The sequence below is a fragment of the Protopterus annectens genome, chromosome 7.part1, assembly GCF_019279795.1.
Source record: "Protopterus annectens isolate FY-2018-M chromosome 7.part1, PAN1.0, whole genome shotgun sequence".
Classification (NCBI taxonomy): Eukaryota; Metazoa; Chordata; order Ceratodontiformes; family Protopteridae; genus Protopterus; species Protopterus annectens.
In genome coordinates this window covers 208,442,171-208,464,134 of record NC_056740.1, presented here as the reverse complement: position 1 = coordinate 208,464,134, position 21,964 = coordinate 208,442,171, and the positions used below count along the sequence as shown (strand labels likewise).

The window sequence follows — 21,964 nt, the reverse complement described above, 5'->3', positions numbered from 1 at the left end:
GTCTCAATTGAGCTGCTACTACTGCCATGTATTTGGTGAACACCCCGGGGGTTGTGTTGAGACCAAAGGGCAGCACTGAGTTGGTAATGACTGGCTCTCAGCCAGAAGTGGAGGAACGTCGTGGAGGAACATCCTGGAGCATTTGTCCACTTTATGTGGTAACATGCATCCTGAAGATTTATCTAGCACATCCAGTCATCTTTCTTCAGAAAAGGAAAAATTGACTGTACAGTGACCATCCGGAACTTTGTTTGACGAAATGATTTGTTCAGCATACTGACATCCAAAAACCTGTCTCCACTCCCCTGTCTTTTTTGGCACTAGAAAATCTTGAGTAGGTTCTGGATCCTTTCTGGTCTGGCTGGAGTGCTTGGATGACTCTCGTTTCGCAGTTTTTGAATTTCTTGCACTGCTGATTCCCTCTGACTGGGTGAAACATCAGGGAGTTTTTTGGGTACAGGGGGAGGATGGGAAAAGGGAATGATATAGCCTCTGGATAGGATCCACTCCACCCAGAAATCTGTTATGTCTAGCCAAGTGTTTAGATGCAAGGACAAGCATCCCCTGACTGCCTCCAGAGAAAGACAATCAGGCCTCCATTCTGGAGCAGTGAAAGGGCTTACCTGGAAAAGAAATCTTGAAACACTGGTTCTGCGGACCACCTCTACTATGAGGGCAGCATCTTCCATTTTGGTCCCCCCCCCCTGCCCCTGGGGGAACTGCCTCCACGTGAGTCTTGGAAGGACCCTTGCAAAACGTGACCATTTCAGAAAAGTGGCAAACGAGATAGGAGGCAATTGTGAGATGAATTGATGGTAGAGGTGAAGCTGGAGAGTTTTTGGCTAGCACGAGCTGTTAACGGCAGAGTCGGTTCCAATATCGGAACTGGACCCATCTGTCAAGGATAAAATGAAGACTGACAAAACCAGATGCCAGTTGCTGTTAAAACTTCCTGAACAATTTTTTTGGAGATGTGCCATGTTGTCACATGTGCAAACGAGTGTGGAGTCATCTGTGTAATTAGGAAGGCCTGTTGTGTGGAGGGTGTTGGTCCTGAAATATAAAACTGTCCTGGAAAAAGTTTACAAATCTTTGTAATACACATTACTCATGGCAGTATAGTAATTCAGCAAATGTATCACACAATATAAACCATAAAAAAAGTGTTTGCATCCCTTACATAAGGCTTTGTGCCCATCTCCCCTCTTACATTTAAGGTCAGATCAGAGGTCACTGTATTGTAGGAAAACAGCACAGTCACACTCTTCCTCTTGCTGTAAGTTAGGAGACCTTATGATGCAATACAGCTTGAGCATGAACAAATCATGCCTATAAGGAGCAAGTAACAGCACATGTGCACTGAGCAACTGTGATAGCATTAATCTCATAGGGAACAACTAACTATAACTGAGTAAAGCATGCTGGGCAATGTTTTCTATACCAGTATGACAAAAGCTGGCATTCAGAACTCATTTCTAAACATTACTGATATTGACAAGATAAGTACACGCTTTGTATTACCATTAAGGGCAAATACTATAAAACAGTAAATGCAGTTCCAAGAACAAATTCTTCCTTTGCAGTGAATCTGGTGCTGAAGTCAACATCTTTTCCAAGAAGTGAATGTTAAACCAATGGCAGAATACAATACATGTGAATAGCATCTGCCTGGTCTTTGACTCTAAAGTGTTATGAATGGAGATAACCTTGCTTTTCTAATTACATTTTCTTTCAATTGACGGCACTTAAAGACATCCAGTCATAAACCCATACACATTCTTCTGCTAGCATTACTACAGATGCACATGACTCTGCAGTATTTACAAAACAAAACAGTGCACATGACACTGAAGCCCCTTATTTGCCTGTGCTACTTTGTCAGTGAAATAAAGGGCCCGCAATTATAGAAACCATCTCCAAATGCTCCACATGAAGTAAAATTAGAAGAGCAAGTTAAACCCTACAAAACTAAGCTAAAAATATTGGGATGTTAATGAATGTAAGCAGCAGGTGCACGCACAGTAGCGTGAGCAGTAGTGTTCTTACATGAAACAGTAAGAATACCCAGCAGTTAAAACCAAATCAATAAGATGCATGTGTAAGTTGAGAGATTTCAAACTATTTTAAACAGGGTCTATAAGACTCAAAAGACAATCCTAAGGCCTTCTTTAGCTATGTTAGAAACCTGGGAGGAAACTCCCAGATATGCTCAGAGCTAGTTCAAAATGATGTGAAGATTACTGATCCTACAGACATTGCCAACATACTGGCTGACAGGTTCAGTGCAAACTTCTCCTCCCCAAAAGGAGAGATATCTATACCAAACGATTGCAGCCCCCAAACATCTCCAGCCCAAGTGAGAACTGCTCTCCAAAGCAAAAACACAGCATCCATGGGACCTGATGGTGTCCCCGGCTGTGTGCTCCATGAACTCAATGAGGAATTAACCCCACAGCTAGGACAGCTGTTTAATCAAAGTCTTACCTCTGGATACGTACTCCAGGAGTGGCGCACTGCAACTGTAGTACCACTTCACAAAGGCGGTGCCTCCACCGACCCTGGAAATTACCGCCCATTAGCTTGACAAGCCTTATCTGCAAAGCCATGGAGAGGATCATAATGGACCACATAAATAAAGACATAGGGAATTTGCAGACTTTGGATCCAACCCAGTTTGGCTTTGTCAAAGGCAGATCATGCCTTTTAAACTTGGTTGACTTTTTCAAACAGTCACCAAAGCCATTGATGAGGAAAGGCAGTCCATACAGCCTACCTCGATCTGGCTAAGGCCTTCGATACAATACCCCATTCGGGTATCATTGAAAAACTCATCAGCTTAAATGTCAACCCATACATCACAAGATGGGTTGCAAACTGGCTGAGTGACAGAACCCACAGGGTCAGAGCTGCTGGCGCCATGTCAGACTCAAAGCCTGTCACAAGTGGTGTCCCACAGGGCTCAGTCCTGGGCCCACTCTTGTTTGGCATCTACTTTTCCAAGTACAAGCAAACACAGGAGGGTTATGGCTGACAAAGTTTGCAGATGACTGCAAACTGGGCCATAGTAGAAAACACATCTGACACAGATATCCTTCAGAAGGGTCTCACAGAAACGGATAACTGGTGCCAGAGCCACGCCTAAAGTTAAATGCCAAAAATGCATAGTCATACCCTTCGGGAAAAACAAGGTTACCCCTAGCTACCAAATAGGTGGCAATCCACTGAGCACAGAAGAAGTTATCAGGGACCTGGGGACCCAGGTTGATAGTAGTCTGTCATTCGACACCCATGTAGCTAAAGTAGTTAGGAAGACCTTCTACATTGCCCACCTTATCATGAAGGGATTCTCATCTAGATCAAGGGAGGTCATAGTCTCCCTTTACTCATCACTCATCAGACCAATGATTGAGTACAATGCCCCATTCGAATGTATCTGACCCGACACTTGCAGCAGCTGGAGAGGCCACAAAAGTTCCTCACCAAAAGGATAAAGGGTCTCAAAATCTGTCCTATGCTGCCCGACTGAAAGAACTCCAGCTCTATTCAGTCGCCACCGCTTGCTCAGAGGTGACCTTTGCCTAACATACAAGGCCATGTCAAACCCAGATTTGATGAATATGCTTCACCTCAAAAATCTAGATCCATCAGAGCCACAAGGGCGGAGACTTAAACCTTGACACGGCTATTAATAGGACGTGCTGGAGGGATAGATTCATCACCCAAAGACTCCCTATGCTGTGGAACAAAATCCCGGTACATGTGAGGCAGAGCACCTCGCTGGCCTTGTTCAAGAGAAATCTTGACCAATGGATGGGAGATCGCAGATATACCCCAGGGATTACCTCAGTGTCACTGCTCGACAGAGGCACAGCAAAATAATGGGTATAGTTCCCCATACTAAAGGGGTGGCGTAAGCCACAAAACGATGGGCTGGGCTTGTAAATGCCCTCGGGCAGATAGCCTAGTATGAACCTATGAACCTATGAACCTATATTATAACCTCGAACGATTAATCGACCTCTGAAAATCGAAAACACTAAATCCACACATGAACACATGGAACAGCGAATGAATCGCTACTCTGCAAATAATAAAAAAAAAATCCAAACACAAAATAAAGTGTGTGTGTGCCCCCACACACTTAAATATACCAACTCCAAGATTGTACCACACTGGAGGAAATGGCAAAGTCCCAAAAATGGCCCAGTGATTTTTTTCTCTAGGAAAAAAAATCACTGTTCTGTGTGTTCGGGATTTAATGCTTTCGATTTTAAGGGGTTGATTAAAGAGCGTTCGCTCTTTTAATCATTCTAGGTTATAATATAGATACTTTTAAACACACTCAATATCTCAATTAGAAGTCTCTCCTTGTGGTTAAATCTTTTTTAAATTCTATGTGGGAAAATTTGACTTCAGCTTCTTATTCACGTTATACTTACTGTGCATTGAACTCCTGGATTAACCTCACAGTCGAAAGCTACTTGCTTGCCATATACACAGGAATAGTTTGTTTTGCACTTCATACAAGCAGGTGGCAGTACGGTACATTGTGCATTGCAGGGGCACATCTCTGCACCAGGGATTTCTGTAACCTGTACTGTAAAACAAAATAAAAGCATTTAAGTTCTGCAACTTCTGTTCTAGGCTGTGCATTTACAGCTACATGCATACTTGCTACAAGGCACAATCTAGTATAATTGAATATGTCCTATTCTTCATAAAATACTCTTGAGATTCCAAGACATTGCCTTTTTGACCGCACTATTAGAGAGCCTGCTTTAATAAATGTGTTAAAACAGGAGGCCAAGGGTTAGGAGAAGATCACAATGACCAATGACTTGCTCTCCTCTGAACACTGCAGGTTTAACATATGATGGTGGCCAAAAACTTTTCTCAACTGAAAACTGTGAGTAGGACAGTGCACAGGGACTCCCTTTGTTGCATGTAGTGGCATGCAGACTTTAAGCTTACACATTCATGTACAGTTAGAACAAGGTAAGCACTGAAAATATAGATTGCCTACACTGAGACTGTCCTGATAGCTGTTTACCACCTCACTCCTCACTAACACCCTTGACAGCTGTTTGCCAGCTGTTTCACCAACCCACAAGGAAAAGCAGAAAGAAGGGACAACTACTCCCTCACTGAAAGCAGAGCTGTGTAAAGGCTAGTGACAGGAGCTAACTGGTGAATAAATGAAGCAGCAAGTGGGACCTTTGGACATTGGCAGGGAAGGATGATATATTTTTTACTGCTACAGATATTGAATTATATTGACTTTAATGCTTAAAAACCTAACTTATAACCCCTTTACCACAGTTTAAAGTGCCATTAGCCCTGACACGTCACTGAAAAGTGAATGATCAGCATTACTTTGGTAAAACATAGCATCTTTAAATATAAAACACTGGTACATGGTCATTTTTATTCACCTTCAATGATGTAATGGGCTTAAGACTATCTTAATCCCCCAAACTATTTGTATTTCAACCAGCGTAGCAAAAAGTAACAAAGCTTATGCAAATAATGAAGAAATATATGTGAAAGAAAGCATCACGCTTGTTATAACTGTGAGGAAAATTTTTTTTTAAAAATTAACAAGAAAATGAACATACTCTGATACTAAGTTGAATCAAGACCTGTATCTCACTACAACAAGGACAGCAACAATGCAGTGGTCATAACACCCTGATAATGGTAGTATTAACATCTGCACAGAATGCACGAAATATACCTTACCAATTCTACATCTGAACAACTGAGTAAGCTAATATGATAAAATTTATACTTCATAAAGCTTTCATGTACACAAATTCTTGCTGTAAGACCGCAGTAAACAGAAGGCAACAGAGTCTTGCTGTTATTTACGCCTTGCCAATATTCACCCTCAGTCTGAACATCCTCTCTCGAGGAGATCCACGCCAGTAAAGCCAGGGGTGAATTTATTAACACCTATCCAAATATCCAGTTTCCATTTGAAAGAAGGTAAGCTATCACTGTTTAATTTGCAATGGGAGTCTATCCTAAAAAGTGGGAAAGGAACTATGTATTGAACTAGTCTCTCCCATCTTGTTTTATTTATCTGCTGGTGAAGATGTGGATACCTTGTTCAAGTAATACTGAAGATATAAAAGGTCCTGGACTACTGGGTCCCCAATGGCAAGCAATGGCAAGCACAGATATATCCTCTTAGGAGTCTATAAGACACTGAATAGAGACAGTGCTTCCAAATCTTTGATGGCAGCATTGGGTTTTTAAGCCAATGACTATCTTGAGAACCTCTGATTTTTTTTCTAGTTTGACATGTCTAGTGAGGTACATCCCAAAGGGACACTGGATTCAATAACTGACCCTATCAATCCTGCATATAACAGGGCAATGATGTATTTGGATCTGGAAGCTATTCCCTTGGTTATCAACTGCGCTAACAAGAAGGACCGTTATTCCTCTTAAGTGATTATCAAATGTGAGTGCATATCACTTCAAGTACTAAGGTTTTGAACAACATTCTCATTTTGGAGTGGGGCACTGTCTATGATGTGTTCTGTGGGGAGGGATGGTTTACCAAATGTGAGTAAGTTACACTTTTTAGCATTCAAAGTAGTACCTGGTATGCTTACAGAGGGCTTAAGTGCTAATTCTTGTTGTAGGGCTTTGGTATCAGAAGCCAACTCACCCGGTTTACAGTTGTCAGCAAATTTGGTTAGCTAGAGGTCTTGGTTTGTTGTCTGGAGGTCAGAAAATTAAAGTAAACACTAAACAAAAGGAGTCACAGCACAGAGTCCTGCAAAACACCACTGGTTACCTTATTACTCCCAGATGAGGCACTGGCTACCTGCACTGTACGAGTTCTGTTCCTTAGGCCAGTCTGCTGGCTTTGTTATAGTGCATTTAGCTTACTATTTTAGCATGGGGTATAATGTCAAAGGCCAGGTCAAGGCATGTTATGTATACAGCATGGCCACTGACAATAGCTTGTGTTTCACTTTCAAAAAATGAACCAGATTCATTACACAAAAAAATCTATCCTTAAAAGCCAAACTGTTTAGGGTTTAACCTGGCAAAATGTTTAAATGCCACACCTAACCAGGTCAGTTAAAACATGCTCCATGACTTTGCAAATGAGACTAGTCAGACTGATGTGCTTGTAGTTCCTGGGGACAGTGGTGGGGCCACCCTTGTGGAGTGGCACTGCCACTGTTGTGCACCAAACTTCAGTGATGAAGCTAGTCTTTAAACTCGGGTTAAATAGTTTTAAGGAATGGTGGTTTATTAAAATAAAATGTTTATTAAAGTTATTTGCTCACCTTAACTAGCCATCTGTGTTGTCCATTTTCATTCTTCCTCAACTTATGGGTTACAGGTTCTGATTTTCGGATCCAACTTGACCGGATTGTACAGACTTTGGATCCAACTCTCAAGCTCCCCCCTCTTCCCATAATGCCCTAGTCTACAACCAATACCTCAGATTGAAATATTTTGTGGCAGCAAACCCAATGTATAGAAGAGGAGAACAGAAAAGTATAGCAGGGCTCAAACCCGGAACTACAGGTGCCCAAAAAATTCCATTGGGTCACTCCAGAAGATGAAAGGAAGAGTGAAGGAGGGATGGGAGTTGAGGAAGAACAAAAATGGACAACACAGATGTCTAGTTATGGTGAGTACATAGCTTCAATATCTGATATTGTCCTTTTCATTCTTCAACGTATGGGACAGAAGTCCCAAGATACATAAATCATGGCTGGCCTTCATGGAAGGATATTCCAGTGGCAGCTCTGCTTCTGGAAATTAAGTCCAATTTGTAATGAGTAAAAGAAGTATGAACATTAGACCATGTGGCTGCTGCACAAATATCAATGGAAGTTCTAGACCAGAAGATAGATAAGGTGGCCATGGATCTAGTTGAAAGGGCCTTAGGTGGTTTTAGTAGGGAGACCTTGCAGAGAATAAATTCTGGAAATGAAATTAGTTACCCATTTGGCCAATGTCACTTCAGAAACTGGAAAAAAAACAGCAGACTGTGAAAAGGAGACAAAACAGCTGGTCTATTTTTCTGAATTCTTTAGTTATACAAACTTAGAAACATTGCCTATGCACATCCAAAAGCTGTAGCATGTATTCTCCTGTGTTTGAAAATTTTGGAAAGAAGACTGGCAGGTGAATGGTTGGACTTAGATTGGACTCTGAAGCCACTTTTGGTAGGAAGGATTGGTTCATAAGGTAACTCTTTATGAAAAACAATGTATGGGGCTTTTGATGAAAGAGCCTGGGATTCGGAAATCCTTTTAGCAAAAACAATACTGACTAAAAAGGCCATTTTCCAAGACAGGAATTTTAAGTCAGTTTTTGCTGAAGGTTCAAAAGGTTGTTGAATTAAGCCTTGTAGTACTACTGCCAAGTCCGAAGGAGGTGACGGATGTTTCAGTGCACATCTGAGCAGGAAGGTAGCCCCTTCAAGAAGGCCTTACATAATCTGGAAACAGCCAGGTAAGAAGCATAGCCTCCTGAGTGAAAGTTTGATATGGTTGCCAAATATATTTTGATTGTGGAAAAACTAGCACCTTCTTCAAAAAGAAGCTAAAAACTCAAAACAGAAGAAATAAGAGCAGTAAAGGGATGAATGTAATTTTTCAAGGCCAAAATTGAAAATTTTTTCCATTTGCTCTTGCAAATCCTTCTACTGGAATCTTTCTGTGATGACAAAAGAATATTACAAACCAGAGAATTGAGCCTGGCTATCAATGGAATTGAAGAAAATGTGGTTAATTTGAGGGGTGTAATATTGGGATGTTTTATCCCAGAGTGAAGTGACAAGAGATTTGGACTGGGGTCCACTATCCAAGTAGCATAAAGATGAGACGAAAGGAAGGGGAACCACAACTGTTGAGGAAAAAAGGGGGCAATGAGGACAGCCAAGCTCTTCAATAAATCAGCTGGCTTTCTGTAAGAATTTTTGAATTAAGGATACTGGATAATAAGCACAAAAGAAGACCTGAGAGAAAAACGTGAACTAGAGCATCTCTTGGCAACTCCCCCGGGGGTGGGGATCAAGGTAAAATACCTGCTGCATTTGTTGTTGTGGGGAGAAGCAAAGACATCACAGCACAGTTGACCCCAACGACAGAAACTTTCTCAGCCACTAATTGGTAGACAGACCACTCACGAGGCTTCAAAATGGACCTGCCGAGTTTCTCTGCTAGTGAGACGGATTTCCTCAGGATGTGCATTGTCACTAGAAAGTGGTTGGAGGAGATCACCAATTGTCACACTCTTATAGCTTCTCAACATAGGGGGGCAAGATAGAGCTCCACCTTGTTGGCTGACATATACTACAGACATGTCAGTTTGAATCACAATGGTCTCTAGAGGGAGAACATCTTAATGTTAGAAGTACTGCTCTCATCTCTAGAACACGGATGTGCAAATTGGTTTCTTTGGGGGGGGGGGGGGTCCACATGCCTTGGACCATCCTTCCCCAAATATGCACCCCCCAACCGCAGTTGGGAGGTGTCTTGGTTACCATGGCTATGGGGGGGATACAACAAAGGAGCAACTGATAAGAGTCTTGTTCAAATGGATTCACCATTGAAGATGATCTCAGAATTCGTGAGCGAGTCTGACTGGATAAGAAAGAGACTGACAAACAACAGACCACTGAACAGCTAGAGTCCATTGCACAACATGTATATAGTAACGTGCCAAGGGGACTAATACTACAGATGCTGCCATGGACCCCAGAGCATGCAGAACTAGCAGAATGAGAAATGATTTGCTGAACCTGGGACTTAAGTGTGGTCACATGATGTGTGGAAGCAGAGAGGCTGTCTGACTTATAGTATTCAGATGAGCACCAATGAACTCCAAGCTCTGAACCGGTAGAAGCTTAGATTTGGGCATGTTGACTGTGATACCTAAAGAATGAAATCTGGAGCGAATAGTCTCTGACCTGTTCTAGGAGATGCTTGGTTGGAGCGGTGAGGAGCCAATCATCCAAGTACAGAAACACACAGAATCCTTGCAGTCTCAAATGAGCTGCTACCACTGCCATATATTTGGTAAACACTCTGGGGGGTGTAGCGAGTCCAAATGATAGCAGCTGAAAGCACAACTGTCTTCTGGATTGTCTATTTTTATAGTACACATCCTGAAGATCGATTGAGCATATCCAATCACCCTTGTTTAAAATGTTAGATGGACTGACCTGTGGCTATCTATAACAATGACTTCTTCACATATTAGTTCAGGTTGCTTAGATCCTAAAAATGGTCTTGGTCTTTTCTGGCACTAAGAAAAGAAAGTACAGTTTTGTACCTACCATAGATGTAGATGTCCGATAGGCATGCATCTGCAGTCCTTACAAATGGGTTGTCCTGTCGTCAGGCAGCCCTTCGGTCGGCCGGATTCCAAAGTCTGGGTCTGGCCTCGGCTGGTGTCGCACTTCACCCGACATCATAGCTGCAGTTCTTAGGGTATAAAGGCATCAGCCGACGCCATTTTCCTCAGTGTTTCTTGCCCCAGATGCCAGGTGCCCTCTAGGAAGGCTAAATTTGGATAAATGCAAATGGTTCCAAATAGTAGAGAGCAAACAAAAAATAAGCATGTATGTACATATATACAAACAAATACACCATAATAGATTCCCCCAGCTAGCTAGAAGATGGGCAAATACCCTAGGAGTACCACAGAGGGGAAGGAGGGTGGGTAATCCTGACTACAGATGCATGCCTATCGGACATCTACATTTATGGTAGGTACAAAACTGTACTATGTCCTTCAAGGATGCATCTGCAGTCCTTACAAATGGGTAGAATACCATAGCCAAACTGGGGGAGGAGGAGAAATAGATTATGGTGTACTTAAGATCCCTTGCAAAACAGCAGTGGCAAAACCTGCTCGGGATCTGGAGTATAAAGGTAAATTATAATGCTTGGCAAATGTATGCACGGAGCTCCAAGTAGCAGCCTCTAAAATGTCTTTGGTAGCCACTCCTCATAAAAAAGCTGTGGTAGTGGCTGTAGCCCTTGTAGAGTGAGGCCTGATGTTTTCTGGAGTTTTCTTTCCATGGTAGGAGTAACAAAATCTAATGCAATTTCCTATCCACTTAGAGATTGTCTGTTTTGAAATTGCTTTTCCTTCCATTCCTGTTGCATATGCTACCAGTAGCTGGTCAGTTTTTCTATTGCTCTTGGTCCTGTCCAGGTAGTAACGTAATTGTCTATGTACATCCAAGGTATGCAGAAGTCTTTCTCCCTTGTTTTGTGGGTTGGGGAAGAATGTAGGTAGGTGGATAGCTTGATTTAAAGATACCCTGGAGACCACCTTTGGCATAAAAGTAGGATTTGTTCTCATGGACACTATCTTGATGGAAGATCAGGAAGGGCTGTACTGCCATTAATGCCTGTAGCTCAGATACCCATCTTGCTGAAGTGATTGCAAGCAGGAAAGCAGTTTTCCATGATAAGTACTGTAATTCTGCTGTTGCTGCTGGCTCGAAAGGAGGGAGTGTCAACTTTTCTAGCACAAAGTTCAAGTCCCATGCTGGCAATGGCGGCTTCCTGGGTGGCTTTACATTTTTATTCTCAGAAACTGCCTGAGCAGAGGATGTGAGAATACTGGAGGATCCAAGTTGTATTCTGCTGAAATAGCTGATGCATGAATCTTAATGGAAGAATAGGACAGGCCGTTGTGGAAGAGCTCTGCCAAGTATTCCAGGATGTTAGCTATGTTTACCAGTGACACATTCTCTCCTTTTGCAGTACTCCAAATGAAATATCTTTTCCATTTTGCTGAATAATTTTTTCTTGTTGAGGGTCTGCGAGCCTCCAAGATAATGTCTTTAACCCTCTGAGATAAAACTGGGTTATTTGGTCTTATGCAATGTTCCAGGCAGTCAGCTGCAGTGTTTTCAGGTTTGGATGCAGGGTTTTGAAGTTGTTCTGTGTTAACAGCAAGGGAACTAGGGGCAGAGGCCATATTTGTTCCCGAGACATACTCCTCAGTAAAGGGTACCAATGTTGCCTTGGCCAGTCTGGAGCTATCAGGATGATCCTTGGACGGTCTTCTTTGATCTTCAGTAGCACCTTGTGCATCAAAGGTAGAGGTGGGAATGCATATGCTCTCAGGTTTGTCCAACTGAAAGATAGGGAGTCCACTTTCCAAGCAAGTGGGTGGTACGTCCTTGTGCAGAAATTTTTCAGTTGGTGATTGTGTGGGGATGCAAATAAGTCTATTTCTGGCAGTCCCCATTTCCCTGTAATGGTTTTGAAGATGTCCGGATGCAGCATCCATTCGTGGGCATCCGTGGTAGTTCTGCTTAGGATGTCTGCTAGTGTATTTTCTTTTCCTGGCACAAAAATTGCTTGTAGCTGAATGTTGAAGCTCAGTGCCACATTCCAGAGGTCCATTGCCATCCGGCATAGAGGGTAGGAATGTGTGCCTCCCTGTTTGTTGATGTACCACATAACTGTGGTGTTGTCCGTCCTTATCAGCAGTTGACCCTGTTGAAGAAATGGTCTGAATGCCTGAATTGCCAGTTTTACTGCCAGCATTTCCTTTTGATTTATGTGTAGGTGCAGCTGGTCTTGAGTCCATAAGCCTTGTATGCACTTGTCCAGCATGTGTGCCCCAACCGAGGTCTGAGGCGTCTGTTGTGATGGTCTGGCTTGGTTGAGTGCTGTGGAAGGGCAGTCCCTTGTTTGATTGACAGGCCTGGGCCCACCATTGGAATTCTTGTTTCAGGCATGGAATTATTGGAATTTGGGTTTCTAGGCTGTGCTTGTGCTGAGACCATAAATTCCTTAGGTACCACTGTAACTTTCTCATATGTAGTCTGGCATGTGGAATTAATATTATGCAGGATGCCATGTAGCCGAGAGCTTGCAGGACTTTTCTTGCTGTTAGCTGGTTCTGCTTTGTTAATGCTATGAAGTAGAAAGGGAGTTGTTCCTGTTTTTCTACCGTCAGGAATGCCATTTGTTTTGTTGTGTCCAAATCTGCACCCAAGAAGGTTATCCTTTGGGATGGTATCAGCCTTGACTTTTTTATATTGACTGTGTATCCCAGGGCTTGTAGTAGATGAATGACCCTTTCCAAATCTTTTGTTAATTTGATTTTGCTGTCCGCTTGTAACAGGCAGTCGTCCAGGTAAGGGTAAATTTGAATTCCCTGAAGCCTGCAATGAGCAATTACTGATGCCAGGCATTTCGTGACTACTCTGGGCGCAGTAGATAAGCCAAAGGGCAATGCTGAGAATTGATAATGCTCTGATCCTGCAAGAAATCTGAGGTATCTTTTGCAATTTGGTCGTATGGGGACGTGCAGGTATGCCTCCTTGAGATCTAGAGTTACCAGCCAAGACTCCTTGACCAGCATGGGAAGAAGCTGCTGTAAGGTCAGCATTTTGAATTTTGGAACAATGAGGTATGTGTTTAAAGCGGACAGGTCGAGAATAGGTCTCCATTGGTTTTCTTTTCTTGGTACCAGGAAGAGTCTGGAGTAAAATCCTTGCCCTTGTTCCATAGATGGTACCCTTTCTACAGCTCTCATCCTTAGTAAGTGAGTTATTTGTTCTAGAGCTTCTGTCTTCTGATTTGGAGGTAGGTTTGGCATTCCTCTCTTCCTTGGTAGAGTATGGAAGTGAAACCTGTAACCTTGGTCTATTGTCTGTAAAATCCATTTGTCTCCTGTGATGTAATGCCAGTTTACTGAAGATAAGGCTAGCTTCCCGCCTAAGGGTGCCTCTAGTTGTTCCCTGGTAGGCGGTGCTAGAGCCAAGTCACTGTGATTGTCCTGTGGAAGTGGTGGTGGCTGGATCTGTGGCTGTACCTCGGTTGTTAGCCTGCCACTGACGTCCCCTGTAGGCACCTCTGGATTGACCCCTGCCTCTTGAGCGCCTATTCCTGCCTCTCGGAGCTCTGTCGGTGTCTGGAAAGGACCAATTCTTGGAAGGCCAGTTCCTGCTAAACCTTGGAGGCTGGACCTGCAAGAAATCCTTGACTGTCTGGACAGATTTTGCTTTCTCTTCCACCTTCTTCAGCACCTGCTGCGCAGGGGAGCCAAACAAATTGAGCTTATCCATGGGAGCATCTAGGAGCTTTGATTTAACATGGTCTGGTAAGGACTGCTCTTTTAACCATGCATGTCTTCTGATCACTGTGCCAGTCATGGCTGATCTAAAGGAAGCCTCCAGTGCATCATAGCTGCATTTTAAGGAATGATTACTGACCTGCTGAATGTTATGTACCATTTCCTGTACAGATTTTTTGTCTAATGGTTCATCCGAGGACAGTTTTTTAGTTAATTGGTCTAAGAAATTCCTGATACTGAATCATGTGGAATTGACAGTTCAAAGCCCTAGCTGAAAGAGTAGCAGAAGTGTAAACTTTTTTACCCCATCTCTCTAAGGATCTAGATTCCCTTTCAGAGGGGAGGGGGGTTTTGGTAGAAGAAGCTGCTACAGCCTTGGGTCCCTGGGAGATAGTTTCGGGATCTGCAAAAGGGGCCTTATACAAATGATAATGTGTGTCCGGAACCCTGTAGTACCTATCGGGCTTAGCAGGGGCCGGAGGAAGAGAATCAGGAGCAGTACAAGCATCATTAAAAGCATCATCCACAACAGTAAGTACTGGAGGAATGGCTAAAGGCCTATGCTGTGGCAAATGCAAAAAGGTTCTAAGCCTTTTCCTAGAGTCTGAAAAATCCTGGCCCTGCCATTGAAATTGTTCCCTCATAGCATGCAAGGTTTCCCCAAAAGAAAATTCCTCAGGCGGAGAGGCAGAAGGAATGGAGTCTTCTGCATCAGAGTCCTCATAAAGAGAGAAGGGGCCTTCTGGAGGGTTTGAATTATCTGATTCATCAGAGGAGCCATCAGAAGAAACTGGCTCAGGGGGCTCTACTCTAATCCTCTTCTCTGGAGGTGGGTGAGAGGCCCTGTCTGGATGTGGTTGGGATCCCCGGATTAAAGAAATGAGATCCTCTGCTAGACTAAGCATTTGTGAACTAGAGCTAGGCCTGAGAGAGGGGGTCTTAGCAGGCACAGTTTTGGTAGTTTTAGCTGCTTTAGCCCTGGCAAAGGCCTTAATCGACATGGATGCAGGAGGCCTAGCAGCTCCACGTGCAGGGGTAGAAATATCCAAAGGGATAGTATCAGATAAATCCTGCGAACCTGCAAGAGCAGGTGTGATTTCAGTAGCAGATTCAGCCTGGCTGTATGAAGCCTCGGTAACTGGCAAGCTTTCGGCCGAAGGAAGAACCGTGGACTCTGTTTCAGCCGAAACAGAGACACTCGCGGTTGGCTTAACCGCGGTTTCGGCCGAAACCGCGGACCGCGAGTGTCGGTCCTTTTCCTTGCGTTTTTTAGAAATTTGCGAAGTCGGAGTATCCGACGGCATAATGTAAGCGAAATCGGAGCCGAAAAACTCTTCAGCAAATTCCGACCGACGTCTAAGTGTCCGTCGGTTGAAAGAAGCACAGGCTAGACAAGCTGCTACGTCGTGGTTTGGGCCTAAGCAAGGTAAGCAGTAAGAGTGGAAATCTTTATGAGGTATTTGTTTCCCACAAGTTAAACGGTTATTCACTTTTTCTGACATCGGCTGAGGCAAGAAAGAGTCCCCAACGGGGTACTTAGCTTTTTAGAAGTCTTTGGTACTTGTAGTAGTAATCTCTGGTTCTGACCGACCGGCACTTGCGAACAGCTTCTGCTTCGGGTGCCATGCGGCAAGAAAGACTGAGGAAAATGGCGTCGGCTGATGCCTTTATACCCGAAGAACTGCAGCTATGACGTCGGGTGAAGTGCGACACCAGCCGTGGCCAGACCCAGACTTTGGAATCCGGCCGACCGAAGGGCTACCTGATGACAGGAAAACCCATTTGTAAGGACTGCAGATGCATCCTTGAAGGACATCCTCAAGTAAGTTCTGAATCCCTGGGCTGGTGAGACCTCCTAGGATGACTCTTGTCTAACAGCTTCTGATTTTCTTGAGCTGCAGCTTCTCCCTGACTAGACAGAACATTGGGAAGCTTGTTTCCTTTTGGGAGTGGCGTTTGGAAAAATGGTGAAAAGTAACCTCTGGATATAATTTTTAGTCCCCAAGTATCTTTTGTTATAGTAGCCAGGTGTCTGGGTGCAAGGACAAACATCCCCCGACTGCCTCCCAAGGCAGCACTTCAGGAGCACTGAAAGGGTACATCTGGAAAGGAATCTCAGAAGCCCTAATTTTGTGGACCTCCCCCTGGCAAGAGGCTAGAGTCTTCCACTTGAACTCCTTTCTCTGCCTCTGAGGAGTTCTCCATGTGAATCCTGGAAAGATCCTTGGTATTTGCAGAACTACATTTTTTTGCTCCTCTGAGTCCATGAAAAAGGATCGCTGAGGGGTAGAAAAAAGAACCCCTATGGCAGACAGGGTATTTCCATCCTGTTCACTGTGAAAAAGTGTTTCTTTCACAGAGGGGCCAAACAAGGAAGTTCCATCAAAGGCAGCACTGATGAAACGATTTGAAGGGTTCCGCAAAGTTGCATAGCCACATCCAGGCATGTCTCCTTATGGCAATGTCTGAATCGGCAGCCCATGAGATACTTTCCGCAGCATGTGAAATTAGTCTCGTGGATGCATTCCATGTAGACAAGAGTGGCCAGCTGCGAGGATGTCTTATAATCCTCTGAAGACATGGACACAGACTTTGAGAATTCCTTAGTCAAATCCCTCCACAGTTTGTGCTTTCCAAACCTGTCCAAAGCCCTAGGTTTTCTGTTAGGGAAGTGGACAGTGGAGCTCTGTTCCATGAACTCCTTGATGACTACTGTCACAACCACCACAATGACAGGGACATCTTTGCTCTAATGTGGTCCATCTTTTGGAGGGACTAAAATTCTGGCCGACGAGGGATATGTTCAACAGAGTCAAGTTCCCTCCATGCTGGGCGAGAGACTAGGTCAATTAGCTCATCGACCAGGGAGTCACCCAAGACACAGATGGCCCAGAACCAAAAGCTTCCAGGAATACTGACTCTCAGGGGATAGTTACTAAAGGACCAACCACTTTTTTGTTTAAGGTTTCCAAAATGTCTCCAAAAGAGACGTCATCAACTGCTGATGTGAGGGACCCTTGCCCTTTGCAGAAGTCAGTACCCTTGGTGTTGGATTCCATAGGGGAATCTATGTACCTCCTTTTGCACATTTGTTTTCGGTGAATCTCTTCAGTGGAATGTTTTGGCTAGGTGTCTGAAGATGGGGATAGTTACTCTATTGGAATAGTCTGAACTCTTCTTGGTACTGGCTACGCCTGTGGAGTAGGTCTGATGGGATCAGAGCTTGATACGAAAGGGGGATAAGGTGTAGGATCTGAGGAAGTATGACAGACCAGGCCTCCTGAATGAGAGAAAACCTACTCCACAACCACGAAGGCAGACAGATCTGGAGAATCTGTGGCCAGTCGCACTGCAGCCAAGATCTCTGAGGCAGGCAAGCAAGGACTCTGACCAGATCCATGTCTTGAGGAGGGAGCAGCACCAGAACTATCTAATGCAGAGATTGAGGGGCAAGGAAGGCTCCAACAACATCTGAGACAACCCCAGCCCCATGGATCTTACGCTTCAGCTCAGAGACTCATCCCGATTGGAGGAAACAGAGCAGAACTTATCAGGGATACAGTAGGAGTCTAAGACATGACTCTCATCAGTTCAAACACCAGTGCTCTTGGATCCTAGGACTCCAAAACTGAAGGAAAAATCAGAGGAGGAGATGCAATAGTGTGTGAGGAGGATGGAAGGCTCACGGATCCGATGGGAGACTGAGCCAGGATAACCCCAATCTGGATTTGAGCTTTGAGGAACTTCATCATCATCCTATCCACTTCTGCTTCAGACTCCTGGAAGACCTAATTGATGAGGTGGTCGACTGAGGTTTGAGTGCTTTCTCTGCATTTGCATAAGAGGGGAATGGAGCCAAGGAGAAACTGGATCTATGATGAACTTGGGCGAATGAGTTCTTGGCACCTGAGAAACACCAGATATCGGATCTGAAGATTTCGGATGTGTGAGCTGTACAGAAGGAGTACCAGATACTATTACTGGATCCAAAACCTTAGGATCCAAACATTTTTTTTTTTTGGCTCTGATAAAGTCTGGTCCAAAGACCTTCATATCTTTTGTGATGGCTCCAAAGAAGAGGAAGTCTTCAGTGACTTTGGCAGTGATCTTTTCCTGTGCTTTGAATGAGCCTTTACAGATTTACTGGGGGTTTGAGCCCTAAGGAAGAGGAAGATGAAGGTGGCAGCAACCTCTTGAGGACTAGCTTATGTCCATCAGCAATAGCCCTGGAAATAAATCCTGCGCAGATGGTACAATGTGTACCCAACTGCACTGCTTCTAAATAAACACACTACCTGTGGCAAATGAGTTTGGGATTTTGTGCCCACAGGAAATGCATTTTTTGAGTCCTGTAGACTTTTCAGCAATGACACTACAACTAAATGGTAATAAGTAATGAACAGATTTTTGTTTACTATAAAATACAAGCAGAAATTACAAACAATGCTAATAAACAATGCCTCGCTAAAAAGGGTAGGAAATAAAGGGATAGAATAGAAAGAGCACCAACAATGGTACTTGCAAAAATTTACTTTGTTAAAAGTAAGAAAACCTGACAAAAATAGAACCAGAAACTATATATGAAAATATAGAGATGACATAAACTGGTACATTTATGACAACCTAAACACTTAACAAATGCTTCAAGAGAGGATCCACGTCCATACGAGATGGTGGCAAATGAAATCGAAGGTATTGGGGATGGACTAGGGCATTATGGGTAGAGGGAGAAGCTCGAGAGTTTGACCCAAAGTCTGTAGAATGCAGCCAAGTTGATCAGAGGATCGGATCCGTAACCAATACATTGAGAGGAATGAAAGGGACAACATCAGATCAGCCTGGTATATTATCAGGTCCCATGGAGGAAGAAGCTTCAGTCTTTGAGAGCACCTTTAGTACATGGTCTTTGGTTATGACTTGAGGGAGGTGGTGTCTGATGGCTTAAGGGATAAGTGGGCTCGGAATAGTTGTTTCTTGGGTGAAGCTGGCATTGAATTTGTTTGCTAGTACGCTGGTAATGTCTAAAGGGGTTGGAACAGGTGGTGCCATCTTGAATTTTGATCAATATTGGGTGTTTTAGTTTTTTAGCATAACTAAAGTAGGATTTGTAGTAGTCAGTTCATAGGCTTGTCTTAGTATTCCTAATAGTTTTTTTCTTTTAATTTTTACTCATTTTTTTCGTGATTAGGAGGTTCTTTGATCTGCTATACACTAAGATTTTTTTTCTTTTATTGCAGAGTTTATTTTGGTGGTTTGCTTTAAATTTCCTATTATATTTGGTGGTATACACTGTGATTTCTATACATTTATCTACCTGGACGTAGAACTTGTGTGCTTCTTGTTTTAGGGAGACATAAAAGTTACATACTTACCATAACAATAGATACTGCGGTGGTGGTGCTGCAGTAGTGTTGCCGCCTCACAGTAAGACGCTGTCCGGTTAGATTCTCAGCCAGAGCATCTTCTGCATGGAGACATGCGTGAATGGGCGTACCTTCGTTGAAGGTTGTGCGTCAGGCCTGGCAAGCCGGTATGTAAAAATCAACTGCCAATCATTAGCGGACCGGAGTTCCGCTGTGGCGACCCCTAACCAGGAAAAGCCGAAAAACACAAACAAACTTACCATAACAATAGATCCATGTTGTCTGGTTCATCTATGGGTTGTTGGAGCCAACCTTGGCAGCAGTCGTAAAGCTTTTCGGTTCCACGGCTCAGATTCCTCCCCTACCCAAAATTCCTAGACTCCACCTTGCTACCTCAGATCGAGTTTGCCCCTGCTAAGCTAATAAAGTAAAGCACAAGCCTGTAACTTTACACTAGTGAAATAACTCTTATCCTGGTTCACTTCTAAACGGTACAACAGAGGCCATGACATGGTTCTAGAATACTGGCAGTGGTGACTGCTTACAGAGAGGGAACTCCAAAGTTGACCAGCCCTCAGAACCTCATGTGTGACAACTTGGCAAGGGGGTAGGTGGGAGGATGCTGAACCAGGCGAAAATCAGACAACATGGTTCTATCATTATGGTAAGTACATAACTTTTGTATCCAATGTTTATTTTTAGATTCAACTGTGGGACAGATTCCTAAGCATATATAGCCTTGGGCGGTATCATGAAGGACATTCCTAATAGCAGAGCCAAAAGATGAGCGAAACCTAGATTGTTCATCCAGCTTATAATGTGACACAAATGCTTGAACTGCTGACCAAGTAGCAGCTGCACAGATAAACAGGAAGTTTGCTGGCAATGGCTGAAAAAGTGACCCCTACCCTTTTGGAATGGACCATTAGGTTTAGATTGCAAGGACACACCCTTTTTATTGTACACAAATGTAATACAATCAGACAACTGTATAGACAGAGTAACTTTAGACACTAGACACTACCTTGCCTAATTTTTGTTTGGAAAATGCCACAAATAATTTAGACTTTCAGAAAAGTTTGGTTCTATGAAGATAAAACCTGAGATGGCAATGGAGGTCCAACATACAAGGTTCATAGGTTGGTACGAGGCTATCGGCCCTAGGGCCTATACAAGCCTAGCCATAACAATTCCCTGGCTATTTCTTCCCATACTATTTACTTCCCTGGACCCCTGTCTAGCAGGGAGACTGACGTGATCCCTGGGGTGAATTTCCTCTCCCCCAGTCATCAAGGTTCCTTTTGAAGAGAGCCAAAGATGTGCTCTGCTTGACATGTATGGGCAGTCTATTCCAGAGTCTGGGGAGTCTCTGGGTCAGGAACCTATCCCTCCAGCATGTTTTGTTTATTGTGATGACAAGGTTTAGATCCCTGAAGTGTGTGGCTCTGGGGGATTGAGATTTCTTTAAGTGTAGTATGTCCAACAGCTCTGGGTTTGACATGGCCTTGTATGTTAAGCAGAATTCGCCTCGGAGTAGACGATATGCGACAGAATATAACTGGAGCTTTTTTTAAGGCTGTCAGCATAGGGCATCTGCTTTAGGCCTGTGATTCTTTTAGTGAGGTATTTCTGCAGCCTTTTCAGTTGTTGCAGATGTCTTGAGAGGTACATACCAAATGGGGCGTTGTATTCTATAATGGGTCTAATGAGGGATGAGTACAGTGGGACAACGACCTCCTTTCTTCTGGATGAAAAGCCCTTAGTGATGAGGTATGCCACATAGGATTTCCTGACTGTTATGGCAATGTGGTTACTGAAGGCGAGACCACTGTCTACCTGTGTCCCCAAGTCTCTTATCACACTTTCGGTGTTTAGTGTACTGCCACCTATGTGGCAATTTACAGGTACATGTTTTTTCCCAAAGGGGATAACTATACATTTCATGGCATTGAGCTTGAGCCCATAGCTGTGGCACCAAGCATCTGTTTCTGTAAGGCCCTTTTGTAGAGTATCGACATAATTTGGGGATTCAATAATGGCTCCCAGTCTGCAGTCATCTGCGAACTTTGTTAGCCAGAGTCCCTTAGTGCTGGCCTGTACTTCAGAGAAGTAGATGCCAAACAAGAGAGGTCCCAGGACTGAACCTTGAGGTACTCCACTTGTCTGGAGCTGGATTTGGAGTCAGCTACTTTTACAGTGTGGGTTCCGTCAGTAAGCCAGTTGGCAACCCATCGAGTGACGTAGGGATTAATGCGCAGCTTAGTAAGTTTATCTATGATTCAGAGTGGGGGATGGTGTCAAAGGCCTTGGCGAGGTCCAGATAGGCTGTGTGGACTGCCTTACCCACATCCACGGCTCTGGAGACTGATTCAAAGAAGTCAATCAGGTTAAGGAGACAACATCGGCCCTTCATGAACCCAAACTGGGTGGGGTCCAGTGTTTGAAGGTTGCCAATGTCTTTGTTTAAAAGTTCTATGATAATATGTTCCATGGCCTTGCAGATCAGGCTCGTCAGA

The 21,964-nt window shown here is 43.8% G+C and overlaps 1 protein-coding gene across 1 annotated transcript in view; it reads right to left on the bottom strand.

Annotated features, from left to right (window-relative positions):
* LOC122807566 (TM2 domain-containing protein 3-like) overlaps positions 1–21,964 on the bottom strand; it is a 588,231-nt gene that overhangs the window by 361,245 nt on the left and 205,022 nt on the right. Inside the window, exon 3 of the mRNA XM_044078479.1 lies at positions 4,440–4,597. Within this exon, the coding sequence (XP_043934414.1) occupies positions 4,440–4,597 (158 nt within the window). The remainder of the gene's footprint in view (positions 1–4,439; positions 4,598–21,964) is intronic.